The following is a 22,701-nucleotide window of genomic DNA, read 5'->3' on the forward strand; positions in this document are numbered from 1 at the left end:
AAGTGAACATCTATAAATGCATTTCAAGTAGTGCTAGAAATGTACTTATCAGAAGATTTTTTTCCTTTGAAAAAAAACTTTTAAAAATCACAGTTAACATACAATATTATATTAGTTTCAGGTGTACAATGTAGTAATGAGACATTTATATAACTTACGAAGTGATCACCCCAATAATCAGAAAATTTTTTTAAAAGAAGTGAATAAAAATATAGTGACCTAGTTTAACTACTTGGAGGCACATATTAAAATAGTTAATAAACACTTGTAGATTGAATGAATGGAAGAATGAAGGAATTTTCCTTAATGGTTCTCATCCTTATGATGTTTAAAAAAATATTGAGAATAAGATGTTCTAAAAATAAGTTCTCAGATTCTGGCTGGAATTTGTTTGGATCTTAATGCTTCAAATGTCTGAGGATATGAGTTTAAAGTATTTTTCTTCATTATCAATATGAATAAGAAGAGTTATTCTAAGATAAATTAGGCAAAGAGATAGAGTAATGTCTAAGGAATAGAGTGGAATGCTATTACTGCTACTCCAGCCATTGATAATTTAATAGTCTTTTCTGAATTTCCCGGAGACAGACTTGGTATTTGAGTAAATGCTAAGCAATCCACTTAGATAAGGGTGAAATAGAACTGTATTATGTATGCATCTTCTCTTGAAGTGTTTGCCTCTTTCAGCCATTCAAATAAAGATAACTTATACCTGATAAAAAGATAACAGTTTTCCTTTGGATTGACACCAAAGGTTTTTTTTTTCATTTTTGTTTGTTTTTTTAATCCTCACCTGAGGATATTTTTCCATTGATTTTTTTAGAGAGAGGGAAAGACAGAGAGACACATCGATTGGTTGCCTCCTGTATGTGCCCCGACCAAGGCCCTGGCTGGGGATGTGCCTGCAACCGAGGTACATGCCCTTGACCAAAATCGAACCCAAGACACTTTGATCCGCAGGCTGATGCTCTATCCACGGAGCCAAACCGACTATGGCCAAAGTTGTTGTTTTTTTTAAGTATTTGCATCTAAACCTCAAATGAAAATCTTTATTAATGGCATTTTCTGGTGAATTTCAGCCTGTATTCCACTCAGTAAGTCTATGCGTTGATATTAATGGAACTACTACATAATTTCCTATCTATTTTATATTCCCATAATATTAGTTAGCATTTAATATACTCTGAATTTCATTTTTTTCCAACAAAGGCTTTTTAAAGATTTGAATTGCTTCTTGCTTTAAGAATTTCTAAACCACTTTTCTAATACTTCCTTTGAATGGATGTAATATGACCCAAATCATAAAATCTATTTGTCTAAAATAGGTAGGTGAGACTCATAGATACAGAGGACGGACAGACAGCTATCAGAGATGAGGGGGGTTGGGCAGCTAGGTGTAAAAGGTGAAGGGGTCCAAAGGTGGGGAACATCTGGCCCAAGGACCTTATAATGCCCACGAAATTATTTGATCTGGCCCTGCCAAGGCATTAGGGGTGATTTAACTAAATGTTTGACCAAATATAGCAGGCTAATTTTTAAGTTTTGTACAGCCCTCAAATGATGCTATAAATATCCAAATGGCCCTTGAGAGAAAAAAAGATTTTCCAACCCCTAGATTAAGCAAAGGGGGAAAAAAACAAAACTAATAGGCACAGACAACAGTATGGTGGTTACCAGAGGAAAGGGAGTAGGAGAATGTATTATAGAATTGTACACCAAAACCTATGTAATTTTGTTAACCAATGAACCCCAATAAACTTAATAAAATTTTTAAGGGAAAAATAGAATAGGTAGGTCAGGGAGAAATTGCACTATTCTTGCTCTTTAAAATAAATATATTTATGTTATTTGATATAACTAAAACTATATCAGATATTTAACTTCAATAATTTTTTAAAACTGATTGCTGTGCAGATCAAATAGGGATTTGGACCACACAATCTTTAAGAATCCTTCCTATTTTCTTTGCTTCCATGAATTTATAACATCTATAATAATAAAAGGGTAATATGCTAATTAGACCAGACGTCTTCTGAACGTCATTCCGGATGTCCTTCCTGACAAAGCCGGGGCTGGAGGGAAGCCAGCCTGGGTCCCGGGTGCCTGTGGGCGGCCAGAGGAGGGAAGCAGCCTGGGTCCTGGGTGCCGGAGGAAAGCCAGTGCTGGCAGCCGGGGGAAGGAAGGCCTTCTCCAGTGATGGCGAACCTATGACACGCATGTCAGAGGTGACACGCAAACTCATTTTTTTGGTTGATTTTTCTTTGTTAAATGGCATTTAAATATATAAAATAAGTATCAAATATATAAATCTTTGTTTTACTATGGTTGCAAATATCAAAAAATTTCTATATGTGACACGGCACCAGAGTTAAGTTCGGGTTTTTCAAAATGCTGACACGCCGAGCTCAAAAGGTTCACCATCACTGGCCTACTCTTTCACGAATTTTCATGCATCGGGCCTCTAGTAATAGATAATATAAGTCAGGTTTATATCCTCATACCAATGACAGAATCTCATGGATAATTATTCTCATTGTCAATATTATGGATTTAGAAGTTAAATGTTTGTAAAGAGAGGGGCTGGTTTAGAAATTGGCTAAGTGATGAGCACTACCAATATGCTAAGATCTTACACTTCTTCAAGGTCTGTCCCAAATGGTGCTTTTATTGGCTGGATCTGAAAACATCACCCAACATTGTCACCCAATCATTTGACTGCTTCTTCATAGATACTATTTTCTGTGACCTAATCATTCAACCCATGCACTCATAATGAAGAATCCATAAACGGACCACTATGAATGGGCAGGCACCGCTCATCCCACAAGTGTAGAAACAGCTGATGTATTTGGGGATTCTGCCCATTTGCCTTCATCCCTCTCTCCCCTCCAATCTCAGAGTCCTTTTGTTTATTTCAAGGCTGTTTGCCTAAAGCTAACACTAATGGTTCCCCCAATTTCCCAAATGATCATTAAAATCAAACACATCTCTAAAGACAATATTAAGAATAATAATGATGTTTTGCATTATATTTTATTTGACCTCTGCTCAAGAAGGGGCACATCACTGTAGAGAGTTCAGGCTCATTAGCTGTCCCAGATGATCTTCTTGCCTCCAGTCTCTCCCCATCGAGTCTGCCCTCGGCACTGCCGTTGGCATTCATTCTAAGGCACAAAATGCAATATAATACACTCGTGTTTATAAGGTAAAATCCCAACTGCTTAGCAGGGAACGCAATGCCAGCTCATATACTCTCAGTCTACCTTTCCAGAGCTTCCACTTCTCGCTCATAATTGGATCTTAGTAAAAATTAAATGGAAGAATAAACAAATGAATGAAGTAATTGCCTGCATAATCAAATTAGTGGTGGGGAAAAGATGCCTTGGAAAAATAGAGTTTTAAGTTTACATTCATTTCCATATTGTGGACCTGGTACATATTAAATAAAACCTTAATATTTTCCTCTTCATTAAATTTCTACATCTTGACAGCTTAATATACCCCAGCTGCTTTTATTGAAATGGAGATTTGCACCATAAAAATTAAACCACAGAAGTGCACTTTTCAAAATCTAATGAGATCTTTTTGAGACCATTAATGTTACACTCTCTTCATATGAATAATTTGGTTTGTGACAAACTATGAAAGAACAGAAAAACCTAAACATTGCTTAACTAAAGTAATAGAAATAGTAGACAGTAAGAGATTACCACAGGGTCATGGAAATGGATGGAATATAGCTTTTGAACAAGAAATGCCCAAACTACAAAAGATAAGGTTTCACATATTGGTTATCTCCTTGTTAGTTTCTTTTGTTTTTGTACCTAATTATGTTGGCATTTCAGGATTTCTTGTTGTTATTGTTGTTATTTTACTTTTAAAGACCTTGCAATTTCAATAAGCTCCTGTTTTGAGCACTTGTTTCTAGTATGTAAAGCAGAAGTCAACACACAGCTCCCTGCATCCCATCTCCAGAGATTCTGATTCAGTAAAACAGAGTGGAGCTCATGAATTTACATTTCTGACAAGCTTCCAGGGGATGCCCACAAAAGGACAACTAGTGCGAAGTCAAGTCTCCATGTTGTTATCAGAGTTTGCCTCCGCAAAACAGATTTCATTTAATTCAGACACTTCATGTAATTACAACAATAATGGGAAGGGGAATGGTATTTGTTTTGGAGAAGAGAACCTTGGGAGAATATGGTCACCAACACCAGATATTGTAAGAATTGCCCTATGGGAGTGGCCCTCCTCTTTTTTCCCATTTTTTAAAACATTGTGCTAATCATATCCTGTTTGATAAAGAGATAATATGCAAATTGACCCTCACACCCTCACAAGATGGCTGCCTATGACCAGGCTGGCAGGGGGGTAAGTGAAGGGCAACCAAACGACTGAACAAGCAGGCTGCATGGAGTGACCAGGCTGGCAGGGGGACAGTTGGGGTTGACCAGGCCAGCAAGGGGTGAGGGGCAGTTGGGGGTGACCAGGCCGGTGGGGGGGCAGTAAGAGGCAACCAGGCCAACATGGGGGGGGCAGTTTGGGGTGATCAGGCCAGCAGGGGGGAGCAGTTAGGGGCTACCAGGCAGGCAGGCAGGTGAGCAATTAGGAGCCAGCAGTCCAGGATTGTGAGAGGGATGTCTGACTGCTGGTGGGATCGAGCCTAAACCGGCAGTCAGACATCCCCCGAGGGGTCCCAGATTGGAGAGGGTACAGGCTGGGCTGAGGGGCCCCCCATGCACGAGTTTTGTGCACTGGGACTCTAGTTGTATTATAATTATCTCTTCACTCAGCTGTCAGACTATGAGCTCCTTAAGGACTGGGAAAATGTGTTATTGCACTTTCTAGTGAAGGCCTAATACCCAGTACTGATCATTGAAAGCATGAGAGATTAAAATATTTGAGGAACAGCCTGGCTGAGGTGCCTCAGTGGTTGAGCATTGACCTATGCACCAGGAGGTCACAGTTCGATTCCAGGTCAGGGCGCAAGTCCGAGGTTGTAGAGTATATATATATATATTGCCAATATGACAATTGGTATAATTTTGATTCAATCACATCACACAGCTATTTTATGTTGGCTGTCATCCTTTTTTTTTTTTTTTTGACCATCTAAAGGAAAAGAGATCCATGCCCCTGACCAAATAGTCAGATATTGCATGCTTTAAAAACTCTTGCGGCACACCCGTTGAAAATCTCTGTGCCAGTGGAATGTGCAGCAACTCACTGTGTTTGTTTGGCCTCCTGCCCTGAGATGCATACATACAATGAGAAAGTATGACAGAGGTAACATGCCAAGGGACACCTACTGACCCATAGGGGCAGGATCTAACGGATAAAGGCTGCTCACCCATGTTCCCTCCGAAGGCCCAGCAGCAAGGAGTCCCAGTCGCCTGTCACAGTGACCAGGTCAACACTGCACCTTTGATTGGCTTGCCCTCCTCCTCGGCATTCTCCCCAGTCTCCTACTCCCACTTTCCTGCCAAGGCTGTTTTCATGCTACTGAAACATATGGCCTGCAAAACCTAAAATCTTTGCTCCCTGACCATTTACAGGAAAAGTTTGCTGACTCCTATTCTAGGGATTATGGCATGCATCACTAACTCATTAATGACTCATACAAATTAATACTTTTACCACATCCTGAACAGACCTTAGGACAGTTGAACTTCATTTACCTGCCTCATGACTAATCTCTATTGTTAAATACCACAAAATAATTTTAGTATTTTTATATGGTCAATATTCATTTAGATTTACCTACATATTTCCCATTTTGTTGTCCTTCATTCATTCCTCTGCGTCAACTTTCTATCTTGAATCACTTTTTTCCTACCTAAATAATATTCTTTAATATTTCCATTAGTGTAGAATTCCTGATCACAAATTTACTCAGTTTTTGTTTGTTTCAAAATGTCTCCATTTAATTTTGAAAGATATTCTTGCCCGAGCTGGTTTGGCTCAGTGGCTAGAGCATCGGCCTGCAGACCGAAGGGTCCCAGTTCGATTCTGGTCAAAAGCACATACCTCAGTTGCAGGCTTCTCCCCAACCCCGGCCGGGTCAAAGCTTGTGCAGGAGGCAACCAATCAATGTGTTTCTCTCACATCGATGTTTCTCTCTGACTTTCCCTCTCTCTTCCACTCTCTCTAAAACTCAATGGAAAAATATCCTCAGGTGAGGATTAAAAGAAAAAAGAAAAATATTCTTACTGGATTTAGAAACCTAGGTTGGCAGTTATTTTGTATTGACACTTTAAAGATGTCATCTCGTTTTCTGGCTATCATTATTTCTTTTGAAAATTTAGCTGTAAGTTTTACTGTGGCTCCTCTGAAGGTAATCTTTTTTATTTTATTTTTATTTTTTGTTGTTGTTATTGTTAATCCTGAAGGCTGAAGACAACCTTTTGTTTCTTTTTGTTTCTTTTTTTTTCTGGCTGCTTTAGAGATTTTTTTTTATAGTTGTCTATCTAGACTTTCAGCAGTTAGATCTGGGTTTTCTGTTTGTTCTTCTTGGTTTTTATATTACTTCCTGAATCTGGAACTTGATATTATTTGTGATTTTGGAAAATTCTTAACTATTATATTTTCAAATACTGATTTTTCATTTTCTCACTTCTTCCAGAACTTTAAGCCATTGTCTCATATGTCTCTTTTGCTCTTTTTTGTACTTTTCCTGCCCCTACCTTCCCCTTGCTTTATTCTGGATATTTTCTTCTGACCTTTTAGTTCACTAAATCTCATTTAGAGATATGGAGGGTTTGGGATGATTCTAAATGAGATTTAGTCTTGTGAGGACTGGTTCACATATACTTGGGTGGTGTAGCCTTTACAATTCCAACTAAAAGCGTGGGGCTGCAGTAGTTGTTTCTAGAGCTCTTGCTCTTCGGTGAGCCTCATATTCCAATTTTTGTCCCCCAAGCCCATAGTCTGTTGAAAACTCTGCCTGTCAATTATCTCCATGTTAAATGATAATGAAGTTCAGTTTTCTACCTTTTTTTTCTTTTTATGATCTAGTCTGTCCTCTGTGGTAATGATATACTAGTATGTTCGATAAATGTTTGATGGGTGAAAGAAATAATTTATTTCACATTTTACCTTTAGGCAGAATAAGCAAGCAAATTTTAGCCCAATATTAGAAAGAAATTCCCAATTATTACAGTCATCCAGAAAGGGGCTGCCTTATAAGAAGCAAGTACCCATCACAAGAAATGCTCACAAAGAACATTCAATTTTAAATGTTCAAACTTAAAAATCACTTGTCAAGAGATTGTGGAGAAGATGACAGGGTTTGGCATGCATTTGGGTTAGATAACCTCCAAGTTTTTTCCATCTCTTAGTTTCTGTGATTCCAGATTTTGTTCTAACTGTGATCTCTCTCTCTCTCTCTCTCTCTCTCTCTCTCTCTCTCTCTCTCTCTCTCTCTCTCCTTTTAGTACTTTGCTTCCTGGCTTCTGACAGTGTGGTCTGAATTATGGAGTCTAAGCCTTATAACACGTCTTCATAAAGAATAGGGCAGTCAAAAGTACTGACAGTTAAGAATGGGGGTATTAAAATCAGTTCAGTTGGTAGTCTGACACAATGAATATTGCCTTCGACTATCAAAGGCAATCACAGGTTCTTTTTAACAGAGTAATCACTCAGGTAGGGACTTTAAGAAAATGGATAGAGGAAGATTGACTTGACTATATAATGACAGGAAAAAAAATTGATTTAGTTGATTCAGTGGGAGGAACAATATCAGTAATTGGGAAGTTTACTTCCTTGTAGACAAAAGCAGTATCTTGTGGTGTTTTTTTCCTTACTCATTTACTTATTCTTTCAATCATTCAATCAGCAGATATATTTTGAGAACATAGGCTAAGAAGGAGTCTCTCTGTTGAAACTTCTCAACATTTCATGCAAGTGAATTTCAAAAAACCTTTACAGAGGCTTCACATCTTTCGGAACAGAATGGTACCTGCTGCTATTTTTCATTTTGGGGGGAAAGCAAACAATTTAAATACTTTTTCCTTTAAAATAATGCACTGTCTGCCAAACCAGTTAGCTCAGTGGATAGAGCGTCGGCCTGTGGACTGAGAGGTCCCAGGTTCAATTCCGGTCAAGGGCATGTGCCTTGGTTGTGGGCACATCCCCGGTGGGAGGTGTGCGGGAGGCAGCTGGTCGATGTTTCTCTCTCATTGATGTTTCTAACTCTCTGTCCCTCTCCCTTCCTCTCTGTAAAAAAATCAATAAAATATATTTTTAAAAAATAAAATAAAATAACGCACTGTCAAAAACATGAGCCTCCAGTGAGTGGACATACATGGTGGTCATTAGGAAACAGATGCACAGATACGCGTGCTTGTGGCTACAGTCACTCTGTTGAGCAATCAGCTAGTAATCCCTACGTGTCAGGGTGGTCTGGTCTGTTCCGCATCTTAATTTTTATATTCGAAGCTATATATTGTTTAATGTACACTAAAGCAAGACAGAAAGTTAATCACAATTATTAAATTAAATAACTTTGCAGGTTCACTTCAAGGTCATCGTTATCAGACCTGAAGTTGCATTTATTGATCAAAAATCTTAGCTATTCCACTGAAGTTTTTGGTAAACCTAAAACTGATTTTTTAAAAAAGTCTACTAATATAAAAATAAACAAAAATGCAGTTTTATTCAGAGTGTAAACAAAATCTTAAATTTCAAGCTGTCTCTAGTACTTCAAAAGCCAATAGCGAAAGGCAAAATATAGTGAGGATTACATATGCAAGCCTATCCGTGGCCTCACTGCATTAGGCAGAGAGAAGCGTTTACATTGCAATCTGAAACAAAACAATAAATATATTAAGGTGAACCATTTAATTTGTTTAAATGCAAACTGCAGGAATTTCAAAATTCAAGGTTTTATTTGTATTCAATACCAACCTGGTAGTTCAGGTTTTTTCCATATCTTAATAGACATTATGACCACACCAAGCACAATATAATGTCATTTTAATTTGTCAAAAATGGTCTTTCTTAGAAATTTATTTAAAGAAAATTTTAAAGGGTGTCATTATTTTATATTGGGTAAGGCTGACTATTTCCAAAGGTTTTATTATATCACACAAAAATTACAAAGCAATTGTCTAAATTGTTAAGATTTCTCAAAAGCTAATTAGATGTTTTTTAAAAAAAACTGGGAAATACTAAGCTACTGAGATAGGATGAGGGGTTTCCCCTTACTTTATTTACAGTTGAGAAAACTGAAGTTCTGAGAAATTGAATCCTTTGCCCAAGGACAAACAACTAATAGGTGGCAGACTCTAGATTCAAATTCACGACCATCTGATTCTCAAGTTCATGCTTATAATCACTTATGCTGGAGTGTGCCTGAGCTTACATGGTGGCAGGAGGAATTGGGGGAAGAAGAGACCAAATGGCATTTCAAAGGCAGAATCCACAGGCAATGGCGATACGTCAGAGAGATTGGCGTTTTGACAAGTAAGGGTTAGAAATGTACTAAGGCTTCTAGCTGCGAGATTTAGGAAAGTAGTGTTGCTACCATAAAAATAAATAAATATGCAAACAAACAAGATGGGAATTTCATTTAGGTAAAAATGTGCTGAAATTGATGTTGGCCTTGCTGAGTCACAGATAACATTAAGACTCACAGGTAGAGCCATCATGTAGCCTATTGGACAATATAGGACTATTGAAAGTCATTGCCAAAAAGTAGATTTAAAATCCATTAATAGGGTAGTGGTTGAAACCAGAAGAGTGGAAGGACACTGAGAGAATACAAAGAAAATTAGAATCTGAAAAGGGAAAAAATCATCTAAGCTGCAGGGAATGCCCCACTTGTGGGTCCGAGAAGGAAAAAATGTGAGAGAAGAAAAAATAAATAAAATTAAAACCAAAATGTTAAAGGCGAACCAGGACAACATAGAATTATGAAAACCAATAGTAAACATGGCTAAAATTTATTGAGCACCTGGATCAAGTTTGTGCTCTGTATTTTACATACAATATCTTATTTAATCCTTAGAGAGGGAGGTTTGTGTATCTCTATTGATAGAGGACTCAGACAGAGGCTTAGCAAAGTTAAGTCATGTACCCATCACTCAGCTAGGCAAAAAGTAGAATCCATGTTCCAGCCTCCAGAGTCTATTTCCTAACCAGTGGTATCCATAGTGCACAAAGCAAGCCACTGTGGGAAGAAAATATAACAATTATGATTATTGTAACTCATCCTTTGCTGTACAGGACAATGCTCCAACCAATTGAGCCACCGGCCAGGGCTTGTAACTCATCCTTTTTAAATTGTATTTTTGTGTATACAGTCAGCCCTCTTTATCTCCAGGTTCTGCACCTGCAAATCCAACTCACCACAGATCAAAAATATTTGAATGGAATTTAATGAACAAACTGAACAACCAAGCAAAATAGAGATAGACTCAGATAGAGAGCAGGCAGACAGCTGGCAGGGGGGCGGAGGGTGAGATGAGGGGAGTAGAGGGGTTGAGCAAAACAGAAGAAAAAATAAAGAGAACTCATGGACATGACAACAGTGTAGTGATTGCTGGGAGTGGGTAGTATGGAGGTGGAAGAAGACATAGAGGGGATAAATGGTGATGAAAAAAATAAAATAAATCTATTTGAAAAAAATGTTACATGGTTGCTGACATGCACTATGTAGTAGGTCTATTGTTGCCATGGTAGTAGACTGTTTTTCTTGTAATTATTTCCTAAACAATACAGTATAACAACTATTTACATAGTATTTACATTGTATTAGGTATTCTAAGTCAGTGGTTCTCAACCTTCCTAATGCCGTGACCCTTTAATACAGTTCCTCATGTTGTGGTGACCCCCAACCATAAAATTATTTTCGTGGCTACTTCATAACTGTAATTTTGCTATTGTTATGAATCATAATGTAAATATCTGATATGCAGGATGTATTTTCATTGTTACAAATTGAACATAATGAAAGCATAGTGATTAATCACAAAAACAATATGTAATTATATATGTGTTTTCCGATGGTCTTAGGCGACCCCTGTGAAAGGGTCGTTCAACCCCCAAAGGGGTCGTGACCCACAGGTTGAGAACCGCTGTTCTAAGTAATCTAGAGAGGATTATAAAGTATGTACAGGAGGATGTGGGTAGACTATGTGCAAATAATATGCCATTTTACATAAGGGATTTGAGCATCCTCTGATTTTGGCCTCCAAGGGGGCATCCTGAAATCAATCCACCACGTACACATAGTGACAACTATACTATTCAACACTCGTCCTATATTAGTATGGTAATATATGCACATCATACATGCATGCATACTTTATAAATTAATAAGTACACGTTTATTGGGATGTATGATCAAATAGTTTACTAATGTAAGGATGCCATAAGAAGTTTTGGAGATCATTGTTTAAATCACTATACACAACTGCCTTTTTTGGCTTGTCCCTTCTTCAATCAAGAAACTGTGTTCATTTTAATGACCATGATGTTACCTTTTAAATGCAATATTAGTTCCATTTGAGTTGAATAAAAACTGTTTATTTCATAGGTTCTTTCCATGTCATTCCTCAGTACTTTCAGAAATTCACAAAGGTCTTTGAGCCACTTAGTGCATTGTAATAGTGGAAAGAACACAGGGTTTAGACTAGAGAGATGTAGGTTCAAATATCAACTTGGACCTTACTGACCATGTGACCTCAGACAAGTGCTGAATTTCTTAGAGCCTCAGTTTACGCATCTGTAAAATGGAGGTAATATTTACCCTGCAGATTGTTGTAAAGTGTAGCAACATCAAGGGAAATAACTTAGCACTGGGCCTGGCATACAGTAGATACTGTTAAAAGGGCAGCAAATGGTAATAATAGCAGCAGTACTTTTTAACTGTCCACATCTGTGGCCCCCATAGTCTCTAAAACCAGGTCACATATCTTTGGCAAAGTTTGGCCTATGTTGTTCTTAATTCAACCAGGATACACATTTGAGCATAAACAAAAGTATTTTCCTGAAATAAGTAGGGTCACTGCATATGGCTGTGTGGGCATGCCCATTTACATGGACTGCAGCAGCAATGGCTCCTCCTGATCTTGTATAGAGTGATAGCCCTGGAAATGCACTGGCAAAAAACACAGAGGGCCAGAAATATGACAGCTGCAAGAGAACCAAAGAGATGGAGGCCATTGTCTGCACTTGCATTGGTTGGTATGTTGATGCTCTTGCATTGGTTGGTATGTTGATGCGACTTGTTTAATGCTCTCCACAGATCTGCACTCCCGACTTGGTGGTATTCCTGGCTTGCACCAATCAGAGGCTCAAAGAAAGATTGCTGAAGCGAGCAGAGCAACAGGGCCGGCCTGATGACAATCTGAAAGCTACGCAAAGGAGACTAATGAACTTCAAGCAGAACGCTGCTCCGCTGGTTAAATACTTCCAGGAGAAGGGGCTCATCATGACGGTAAGTGAGCCATGGTTCTACGTGTCCTGGACAAAAACGATCTTTCGTATTTCTCATTAGCCCCTATTCTCATGTAGAAATCTACTTTACATTTGAAAGGTGGCTTTTGGGGGTGGGGGGGTTCAGATTTAATTTTAAAAATGGATAATTTTGACCTGATTTGCCTTTATAAAGCCATAATGATAAAAATACACACACTTTTGTTTAATTGATTTTATAAAAGATGATAACTTTTAACCTTGGCTAGAATTCCATAGCCCCCAAATCAAAAAGGATTTTGAAATAATTATTTGAATTATTTTAAGCAATACTCGCCCAGCTTCTCAGCTCTTCTGTCTTTGGAAACCTAACAAAATTGATAGACTTAAAAACGCATAGTGGACTTAGTATTCTACATATTAGACTTACATTGTGATTTAGGCTTCATTGTAATGTCCCACATAAAGAAATGAGATTCTGAGGACATAAAAACATTTCCTAAGGGTTCGGCTTGTCATGAGGAAGTGCTACTGTCAAAAAACAGGAGGTGTTGGTCTTTCTGCTCCATCGATACAATGCAAACATTAATATTTTCATAAATGTTTAGTTTGTTTTATGGCTAATGATACACAGAATGCCAACGAAGGATGAGGCTGAATCATTAGTTAATATAATTACTAGAATATAGGATGTTAAAGGTGAAGATTCAGCTCAATTTATGATCCCCATAACATCCTGGATTCAAGTATTAAAACATAGAGAAGAGGAGGATCATAGGGTCTGAAGAAGGAATTTTACGAAAGAAGACACTAAAATTGGGGCAACTTCATGGCAGCTGGCTGGTGGCCAACCTCAGCAAACCCTCCCCTTAGCCCTTAGGTCCCTCCTTGTCTGATGGGGTTGCAGCCCCCGTAGAGAATCTGATTAAAGTGACCGTGCCCATTCCAATACAATACATGTACAATGTTTCTCACAAATTTTAAATACATCTAGTGATGCCCATCCACAGAGCTCCTATGACCCAACAATTACTGGGTTCAAATATCTCTTCATTAGCCTAAAGTGCCCTTAAATCTGAAAGGGATAGCCACGACATTTGAATAAGAATCTCTTTGCAGTCTTCTTAGCTGTAAAGAAATATTTATTAGGATTTGCTCTTTAAGTGGAAGTTATGTCAGAGAATTGTAAATCCGATCTGAAAATTGTTTACAGTGCCAGAGTTTATTGTATGGTCTCAAAGAGACATTAAGTTACAGGAAGGATTTCAGAAAACCAGGGTGGATGTTTCTGTAACTATTTGTTGCTGGGGTTACTGCTTGTTTCTCTTGCAAATTACCAATGCTGAGTTCTGCGTGCAAAACAGAAATTGGCCCTACAGACCAAACCCCAAAGGCTAGGTGCAGAGCCAGAGTTTTAACTGATGTTTGCAAGGCTTGAAGGTATTACTGCAGCGTTTCTGATGACTCCCCGCTTGTCACGTTCGGCATCATGAGCAGAGCAGATTTCCCCAGTGAATGCAGAGTGGGGATTGTTAATTTACTAATATTTTGCATGGACGTGAAATGCCGTCGCCTCTAATTGAGGGCGTCAGTACCAATGTGGATGACAGCCTGTACTGTAACCTCATTGCTAAAACCAAATGAGCTTGAAGATAAACGCTTCTATTTACTGGGAGAATGCCTGCCTTGGGAAGTCGCCTTTTGAAAAACGGTGAGTATTAAACACAGGCTAAGCTCCGGAGAATGTAATTTGAAAATCAGTTTGACAAAAGGCTGCCTCCTGAACCACATGTCCTCCTTCAGAACCTGGGTCAGAGTTCACTTTTGGAATTAAATATGGTAGCATTTCTACTTTTAAAGATGAGTTAAATAACATAAAAATGGTTTTCTTTATTCATCACAAGCATATTAAGATGTTAGTAAAAATTTTAGGTTAGTAGATCAGACAAAGATATTTCCTTTTCTCTGTAGTTTTTCTTTCCTGTTGCTTCTACCTGCCCCTTCTAATTTATTCATTTATTCATTCAGTGAATATTTATTGAGAACCAATGGGTGCCAGACATTCTGCTAGGTGTTAGGGGTGCACAGTTAAATAAGCAAAAGGTAAGGATCTTCCTTTTATTCACCGGCATATTCCAAGCACCTAGAAGGGTCCTTGTCTGGTACATAGCATGCTCACACTAAATGAGCAGAGCTTACAGTCTACTGGGAAAGTGATGTTAAACATGAATCATCGAGTGTGATGACTGGCAAAGGACTAGAACAGGGGTGGGGAACCTTTTCTCTGCCAAGAGCCATTTGGATATTTATAGCATCATTTGAGGGCCATACAAAATGATCAACTTAAAAATTAGCTTGCTCTATTTGGTCAAGCATTTAATTAATTCTCCTCTAATGCCTTGGCAGGGCCAGACCAAATGTTTCACCAGCCTTATGTGGCCCGAGGGCCGGACGTTCCCCACCCCTGGAGTAGAGAGAGCCTCACATGTCATGCACTGTGTCATTATGGGATCCCCCATAATGACTGGAACAGCCCTCTCCTCCCTGTAGGTACGCTTCATTATTTGTCTTGGTTGGAGGATCTTAAGGACCACATCCCTCCTCAGTCCCGTTGAGAAAGGTCATCTTGGTGCTCCTCTTCTCTAGGGCTTTGGAGTCTGAAACTTCTCACTTGGAATTTCAGCTCCACTGCCATTTAATAAATTCCTGATGCTCTAGGACTTGGTCTTCATCTATACATTGGAGATGATGTTACCTACTGTGCAATGTTGTAGCACAATTGAAATGAGAGAATGCAGGTGATATGGCAGATGATGGCAATGTAGCCCCATTACCTGGCTCAGAATTCAGCTGCACCACCTGCCACCTGTGTGACCTTCTGCGGGTTACTGATCTTTTCTGTGACTGACTGACCTGTAAAATGAATACAATCATTGATCCTCCCTCCGTGTAATTTGTGAGGAGTAAGTGGATGTCAAATTCTCAGAGCAGTGCCTGGAACATTGCGAGGACAATTCAAATGATAGCTATTATTTTATTACTAGAGGCCCGGTGCATGAAATTCGTGCATGGTGGGGAGGGTCCCTCAGCCCAACCTGCACCCTCTCGCAATCCGGGACTACTGGCTCCTAACCACTGGCCTGCCTGCCTGCCTGCCTGCCTGATCGCCCCTAACCCCTCTGTCTGCCTGCCTGATCGCCCCTAACTTGCTCCCCTGCTGGCCTGATCGCCCCTAACTTGCTCCCCTGCTGGCCTGATCACCCCTAACCTCCTCTGCGGGAGGCAACCTGGTGGATCAGGAGAAGGCGCTGCCCCCATTACCTCGCTGCCGCTGACACTGCTGGCCTGAGCCTGGGCCCTTCGCAGCCATGCCTCAGCCCTTGCAGCCGCTGCAGCTTTGTCCAGAAGGACGTCCAGAAGACGCCTGCCCTAATTAGCATATTACCCTTTTATTAGTATAGATTATTTTTATTTCTTCTTCTCTCTTTCTCCCCCCCCCCCCAACCCCACCCCCATGCCTATCTTTTGGAACCTACATGTACCACTAACAATTCTGTGCTCTTCAAGGGTACTCTGTTGCCTTTTCTTCAATAGATAGATTATTGAAGGAATCCGAAATGAAGAATTTAGGTTTTAAAAACATCATGCCAAATTTATTTTTTTCCTTAAAAGTGCCTGTTAATCAGTTACAAAATTGTGTCAGTGTTTCCTTTAACTTCTATATCATCCGTGTAATCAAGCTATATAGTGGCTGTGTCTGAATAATGTAGCTGAATTGTAACAGAGGGCAACCCATTTTTTTTTTCATTTTTACTTCACCATTGCCTGTATCTGTTGGCAGCTTTGACTAAAGAACAAACCCAGTGACTGAAGAAGAAACCTAATTAAAATAGCCAGAATACTAGCCTGAATACTGTATCTTATTGAGGTGGTTCCCCGCATGGGGTCTCTTTATTTTTATCCTTTTATCATATCCTTCTATGCACAGCCATCTGTGTGGGTATGAATGAAATGATATGCAATCACAAGGTTAGTATATTAGGGACTTCATAGAATCTTTCCACACAAGCTTACACGTTGTTTTTTTTTAATTTTCCATTAGGTTGGATGTCATTGCTCATCATGTCTTTTCAGCATTATGCTTCTAATTAGGATGCTGAGAGTTCCCAAAATTTGTCAGAAGTTTTTCTTCGAAGTTTGAGTATTACTGGGATTAGAAGAGCTGCTTGTGCAGTCTTACTGAATAGCTGTGTCTTATGACACTTAGGAGCACTTGGACTTGATGAAACTGTATAATTCTTGAACAATAATACCCCTTTCTAGATTTTTAAAGCCTCAATATTATGTATTTTAGTGACAATTTTGGTCTTTATTTTTTTTTTTAAATATATTTTATTGATTTTTTACAGAGAGGAAGAGAGAGGGATAGAGAGTTAGAAACATCGATGAGAGGGAAACATCGACCAGCTGCCTCCTGCACATCCCCTACTGGGGGTGTGCCCGAAACCAACGTACATGTCCTTGACCGGAATCGAACTTGGGACCCTTCAGTCCGCAGGCCGACGCTCTATCCACTGAGCCAAACCGGTTTCGGCAAGGTCTTTATTTTTAAAACTATAAAACTCGTCTTTGTTTGAATCGTCTTCACTATTGGAACTGTTACCGGAAAACGCCCTGTTGAGCTTTGGCTGCCTGTCGCTGTGTCCAATAACGAAGGCAGGGTTGAATCATATTAGGCCTTTATTGAGAAGGCCAGCCAACCAAGAAGACAGGGTGCTTACACGCCTTCAAATCCTGTCTTACAGCAAGGTGCAGGGGACAGGATTATTAAGGGGAAGAGGCTAGGGTGAGGCCAGCCCTGGAGGTCTGCAGCCGTCAGCTATTGTCTTTAGTCCTTAGGCGAGGAGGTGATGTTGATGAGATGATGTTGATGAGATGATGTTTTGACTCCTGGTGGGTCACTCTGATGATCAGTTCTGCTTCCTGGATTCACAGCTGAGTCACCTCCCTAATCACTTTGCACAGGCCTTGAAAGGAAACTTAAGAAAAACTTAACCCCCTATTCACATAAGTATATGTGTTCTAAGATTTAAGATAATATGATTACTTTTCAGATTAACTCAGGTGCTCTATCGATTAGATTATAGGTACCCCTCTATCAACCCCCCCTTTTTTTTAAGAAATAGCAATAGTTAAGACAGGTCAAGTCTTTGTAAGTTTGATGAACTCTTTATAAACTACATGTAGTTGTTTTATTTGTTTTTTAAGAATAGGATTTTTTTTAATGCCTGAAAAATAATAGGGCAAGATGTAATGTTTATGTTATCATTTTCTGAAATGCATTATGCCATTGAGTATTCTATTCAGTCAGAAACTTGCCAGGGAAATGGTTGCACAATCCTGTGCCATGAATAAATACCATTTAATATGGGTGGAAATCAGTGTAAGTCCACATGTAGCTTTAGGCTGTGAAGTAAGCAAATGGTCATTTTTCTTCTGGGCTTATTGTAGGAGGAAGAAAGAGAAGCAAACCTTGAAGTGAGAAGGAAGTTGTAGTCAGAGGATGTATGAAGAGGCTACTAATTAATACCAGGTTAAATGACTGGGTATCTTCAGCCAGGAAATCACAGGCTGAAAATGTTAAAACCAGGATAATTTCTGTTCACCAACACCAATTTCACTGGGAAAGTGGATAAGGGACTAATTATAAACCTTCTTGGCATATAGCAGGGCCACACAGACCAGTGATTCCCTAATGCTCAACAGAGCAGGAAAAAAAAACAATTTTTAATGAGGCTATGATGAAGTTGGCTCTTTTCCTTCAAGACTTCAGTTTTTAGAGCAGTTTTAGATTCACAGGAAAACTGAGAGGAAGGTACAGAGATTCCATGTACCCCCTGCCCCCACATATGCATAGTCTCCCCAGTAAAAACTTTCCCACCGCAGTGGTGCGTATGTTACAATTGATGAACCTTCATTAACACATCATAATCACACAAAATCCATAGTTCACCTTAGCGTTCAGGATCACTCGTGGTGTTGCACTTTCTATGGATTTGGAGGAAGATTTAGTAACAAGAGTCCATCATTATGATATCATACAGAGTATTTTCTCGGCGCTCCACCTATTCATGCCTCCCTACCTCCCCCGAAGCTCTCACCCTGACCCCTGGCAACCACTGGTCTTTCCACTGTCTCCATAGCTTTATCTTTTCCAGAATATCATACAGTTGGACTTTTACAATATGTTGTCTTTTCAGAGCGGCTTCTTTCACTTGGCATTATGCACCTAAGTTTCCTCCATGTCATTTCACTGCTTGGTCGTGCATTTCTTTTTAGTGCTGAATAATATCTCGTTGTCTGGCTGTACCACAGTTTATTTATTCATTCACCAACTGAAGGACATCTCGGTTGCTAACAAGGTCTAGCAGTTATGAATACAGCCACTGTTAACCTCCATGTGCAGGGTTTGGTGTGGACATCAGTTTTCACTTCGTTTGGAGAAACTGCAAGGAGCACGATTGCTGGGTGGTATGATAAATGCATGTTTTGTTCTGTAAGAAACCACCAAACTATCTTCCAAAGTGGAAGTGGCGGCACCATTTTGCATTCCCAGCAGCAATGAGTGAGAGTCCCTGTTGCCCCACGTCCTCCGCAGCCTTTGGAGTTGTCACTGTTCTGGATTTTGGCCACTCTAACAGGCGTGTAGTGGTAACTCATTATTGTTCTAATTTGCATTTCCCAAGTTGGATTTTCTTTTTTTTACTAAGTGAGGGCATTAGAAAAAAAAATCTAGTGTTGCCATTGTTTAAAGGGATATTTTTAGCATCCAAAAACATTAGGAATGATATAACTCCAAACAAAATTTCTAAATAAACCAGTTTGGCTTTAAGAAAAACTCCTGACATTTGCCTTATTTTTCTCATGTTGCTGTGGGTTAGGGAACACATCATCACAAACTGGCATCAGTGCTGGGGAACCCATGACACAGAGAACCATCCTTCTCAAAACCACACGAGTATTGATTCACAGGCATGGTGCCTGAGATCCAGATAACCTATTTACACTACATTTGCTTACTCTGCCCCCATCACTTTCTTTAAATTTGGGAATACTCCCATTATGTATTTCAAATTTGCCATCCAAACTATGTGATTCCCATCCCACCAGACACTCTTAGCCAAAGGGAAAATAAACAAGAATAGTAAAAATTAATTTTAGGCAGAAGTTATGGATAGTTGTTAATTAACGTCAAGTTTCATAAGAATCAACACTAACATTTAAAACATAAGAACATGCCAAAACCGGTTTGGCTCAGTGGATAGAGCGTCGGCCTGCGGACTGAAAGGTCCCAGGTTCGATTCCGGTCAAGGGCATGTACCTGGGTTGCGGGCACATCCCCAGTAGGAGATGTGCAGGAGGCAGCTGATCGATGTCTCTCTCTCATCGATGTTTCTAACTCTCTATCTCTCTCCCTTCCTCTCTGTAAAAAATCAATAAAATATATTTTTAAAAAAACACAACACTTATCCCTAAGCGTCCAATGCACAGCCACTGGTTAGTTATCCCCATCTCCACCAGCACCCCTGCGCAGAGTGATGACAAAGAAATCTAAGCAGCATAAACCCTCAGCAGATTCAAAAACTCACCTCAACGTGAGAAAGGCAATGAAAACACTTGATCACAGTTTACCCAAACAAACCCATTCTCCTAAAATTACCAGGAGGGAAATTCTGTCATTGCTTCTCAGTAGTTAACAGGTTGATGAATTTGTACTATGTAACAGGGAAGCTGTATTTCCTCCAAGTACCAACCCTACTTACATCCTGTTTAGATATCCAATGCCATGTAACCAAAAGCCCCCACTATTTCCTACTTGGTGGATGTAGTAGCTAAGACAGAGACTAGTCAAGGAGGAGTGTTTAAAGGCTAATAAATAGGAAAGCTGTGATGCACTCTGGGAGGTACTTACTTGGGTGATGATGGTGTATTGTGAGCCTGTATGTATGGCCCTCTGAGCTGTCAGTAGCCCAAAGTATTTTTATATTAAGTAGACAGTGCCTTTTGGCATGAAACCTGAGACTGATAGGCCCTCAATGTAAAGAGCCCAGAAGTAACATAGGAAATATCCATTGTTGACTTGAATATGAGCAAGTTATAAGGAATCACAATGTCTGGGCAGCAGGCATTTACCAAACCCTTCTATGTGCAAAGCTGGCAAGGTGGCACTGCCCTAGAAGAAGCACTGTTGCTTATTTGAGGAGGGGGACATCTCTGTGGATTAGTGGGTGGTACTCATTCACCTACTAACATAGATCTTTGTAACCCTGGTTTAAACATATCCAGAACTAAATTGAAAAGTGCATCTGATTACTTTCATAAACTGTTATTATTGGGGGGCTCTAAAAACTAAAGTATTAGGATACCAGTTTCATTCCCTGCTCTTTTGTATAGGAAAAAAAATAAAAGCACTGAAAAGATAAAGCCATTTTTGCTCACAAAGTGGCAACCTGCCTACAGCAAAGGAAGACCCACAGTTCTCGGGCAAATTATGCTGGATCCTAAATGGCCTCAAAGCAGCAGAGAGAATAAGCAGATACTGTATTTATAGCTCATTCTGGTGTTCTGTCTCCGTCTCGGTAACAAGCAAGCATCTGACTCACAACTTCCCCACACCCAAAACTTGCTCAGTGTCAGTCCTGTTCACACTACGCAGGCAGAGAGCAAAGCAACAGACTCAGCCAACGCATCTCCTTCCAAAGTGGGAACTGACATGGATCATATGACCACCCTATTGTCAGGGCCTGATGGTAAGAGCTCTACTCTACCCACAATTACTCTAATTATGATGCTTCATACAGGTGTTCACAGGAGAAATGAGGAGGAACATAGCGAATGATGGTGATTTCTTCCCCAAAGAGATGTAAAATCCATTTCTGTTGGTTTTATTACTACGCATATCCCTGAATTAGAGTCCAAAAAGCCCGATAAACAACTTCTTAATCATCTTAAGTATAAAGTAGAGTCCTCAGATAATAACCATGAATTAGATGATGTATATAAAAACCAGATAATATTCAAGTGAGTACATTTGGAAGATTCACACTAAGGCAATTCTGATTCCAAGAACTGTTTTGACAGATCTACCTAAGAATACTTTAATTAAGGCCTGTACTATTTCTATGGGACTGGCTTTCACAACAGCTTGTCTTTGTTTGTAATTTTTTAAAAGAAATAAAGCAGATTAGACGATAATTGGTAGCTGAATGTCATGTCATACTAACAGCTTCCTTATAAATTCTTGTTTCAACACTACAGTTTCTGACAGGAAATTGTATACCCACAGCACACACACATACCACATACATACACATACACACACTCACACACACACACATTGTTGGCTGGCCACTTCCCCAGGAGACCCTCTGTGATCAGAACAATAATTTTGACAGTGATGTCAACAAATATTTCACACTTCCAGAATTAGGTCTTAGTTAACTTTAATATGTTATACTGAGACTTTTGAGGATCATAAGTAAGAAAATAGTTTGGTAAGGTTCTTGGACTAAACTTTTTGTGTGCTTAAGACCAAACTAATTGGAATTGATCAATATCTTTAAAGAGAGATGGCCCTACAGTTAAATTAAGTGATTTTTAAAATAGAAGACAAAAACAAAAGAAAGTAAAAGACAGGCATGCGAGACTTGCCAGTCAGAAAAATACAAGAAAACACTATGAATAGATGGTGTCTTAAAAGACAATAGCTAACCATTTCCGGTGGTAATATGTGCTGGGTCCTATTCAAAGTGCTTCATGTCAGGTGTGGTTCTGGAATCCTCACCTAATCTCCAGGAGGCAGCCACTGCCATCATGTCCACTCTGTGGAGAACACTGAAGCGCATGAGAGAGGACCTGGCCCCGGATCCCACAAGTGCTTTGAAGCCTCGGCCCAGACCCCAGATGCAGCGCTGTGATTGCTCTGCTGTCCCTTCATTAAAACACGACACGTACGCACTCGGGGTCATGACGAGAAAGCACATTGCTGCCTTCTCCACACAGTTACTGTTTGATAAGCACCTCTATTCATTTCTGTAGTCTGTTCATCTCTGTTTCTCAGGAAAGAGTAAATGAGAACATTAATTCCATTGCTGCATCACATCGATGGGTTTTTAAAAAGTAATTTCAATAACAGATCTAAAGTAATTAAGATAATTCCTAAAATTGATTCATCTGAACTCATTATTACAAGGAGGAAATTTTACCACGAATGGCCAATTATTG

At 39.5% G+C, this 22,701-nt stretch overlaps 1 protein-coding gene across 2 annotated transcripts in view; it reads left to right on the forward strand.

The window, feature by feature from the left end:
* AK5 (adenylate kinase 5) overlaps positions 1–22,701 on the forward strand; it is a 189,644-nt gene that overhangs the window by 36,090 nt on the left and 130,853 nt on the right. For both annotated transcript variants that reach the window (XM_070405402.1, XM_070405403.1), the window contains exon 6: positions 12,248–12,439. In XM_070405402.1, the coding sequence (XP_070261503.1) occupies positions 12,248–12,439 (192 nt within the window). The remainder of the gene's footprint in view (positions 1–12,247; positions 12,440–22,701) is intronic.

This window comes from Myotis yumanensis, unplaced genomic scaffold (assembly GCF_028538775.1).
Source record: "Myotis yumanensis isolate MYYU_CA2020_CCGP unplaced genomic scaffold, mMyoYum1.0.hap1 SCAF_2, whole genome shotgun sequence".
NCBI lineage: Eukaryota > Metazoa > Chordata > Mammalia > Chiroptera > Vespertilionidae > Myotis > Myotis yumanensis.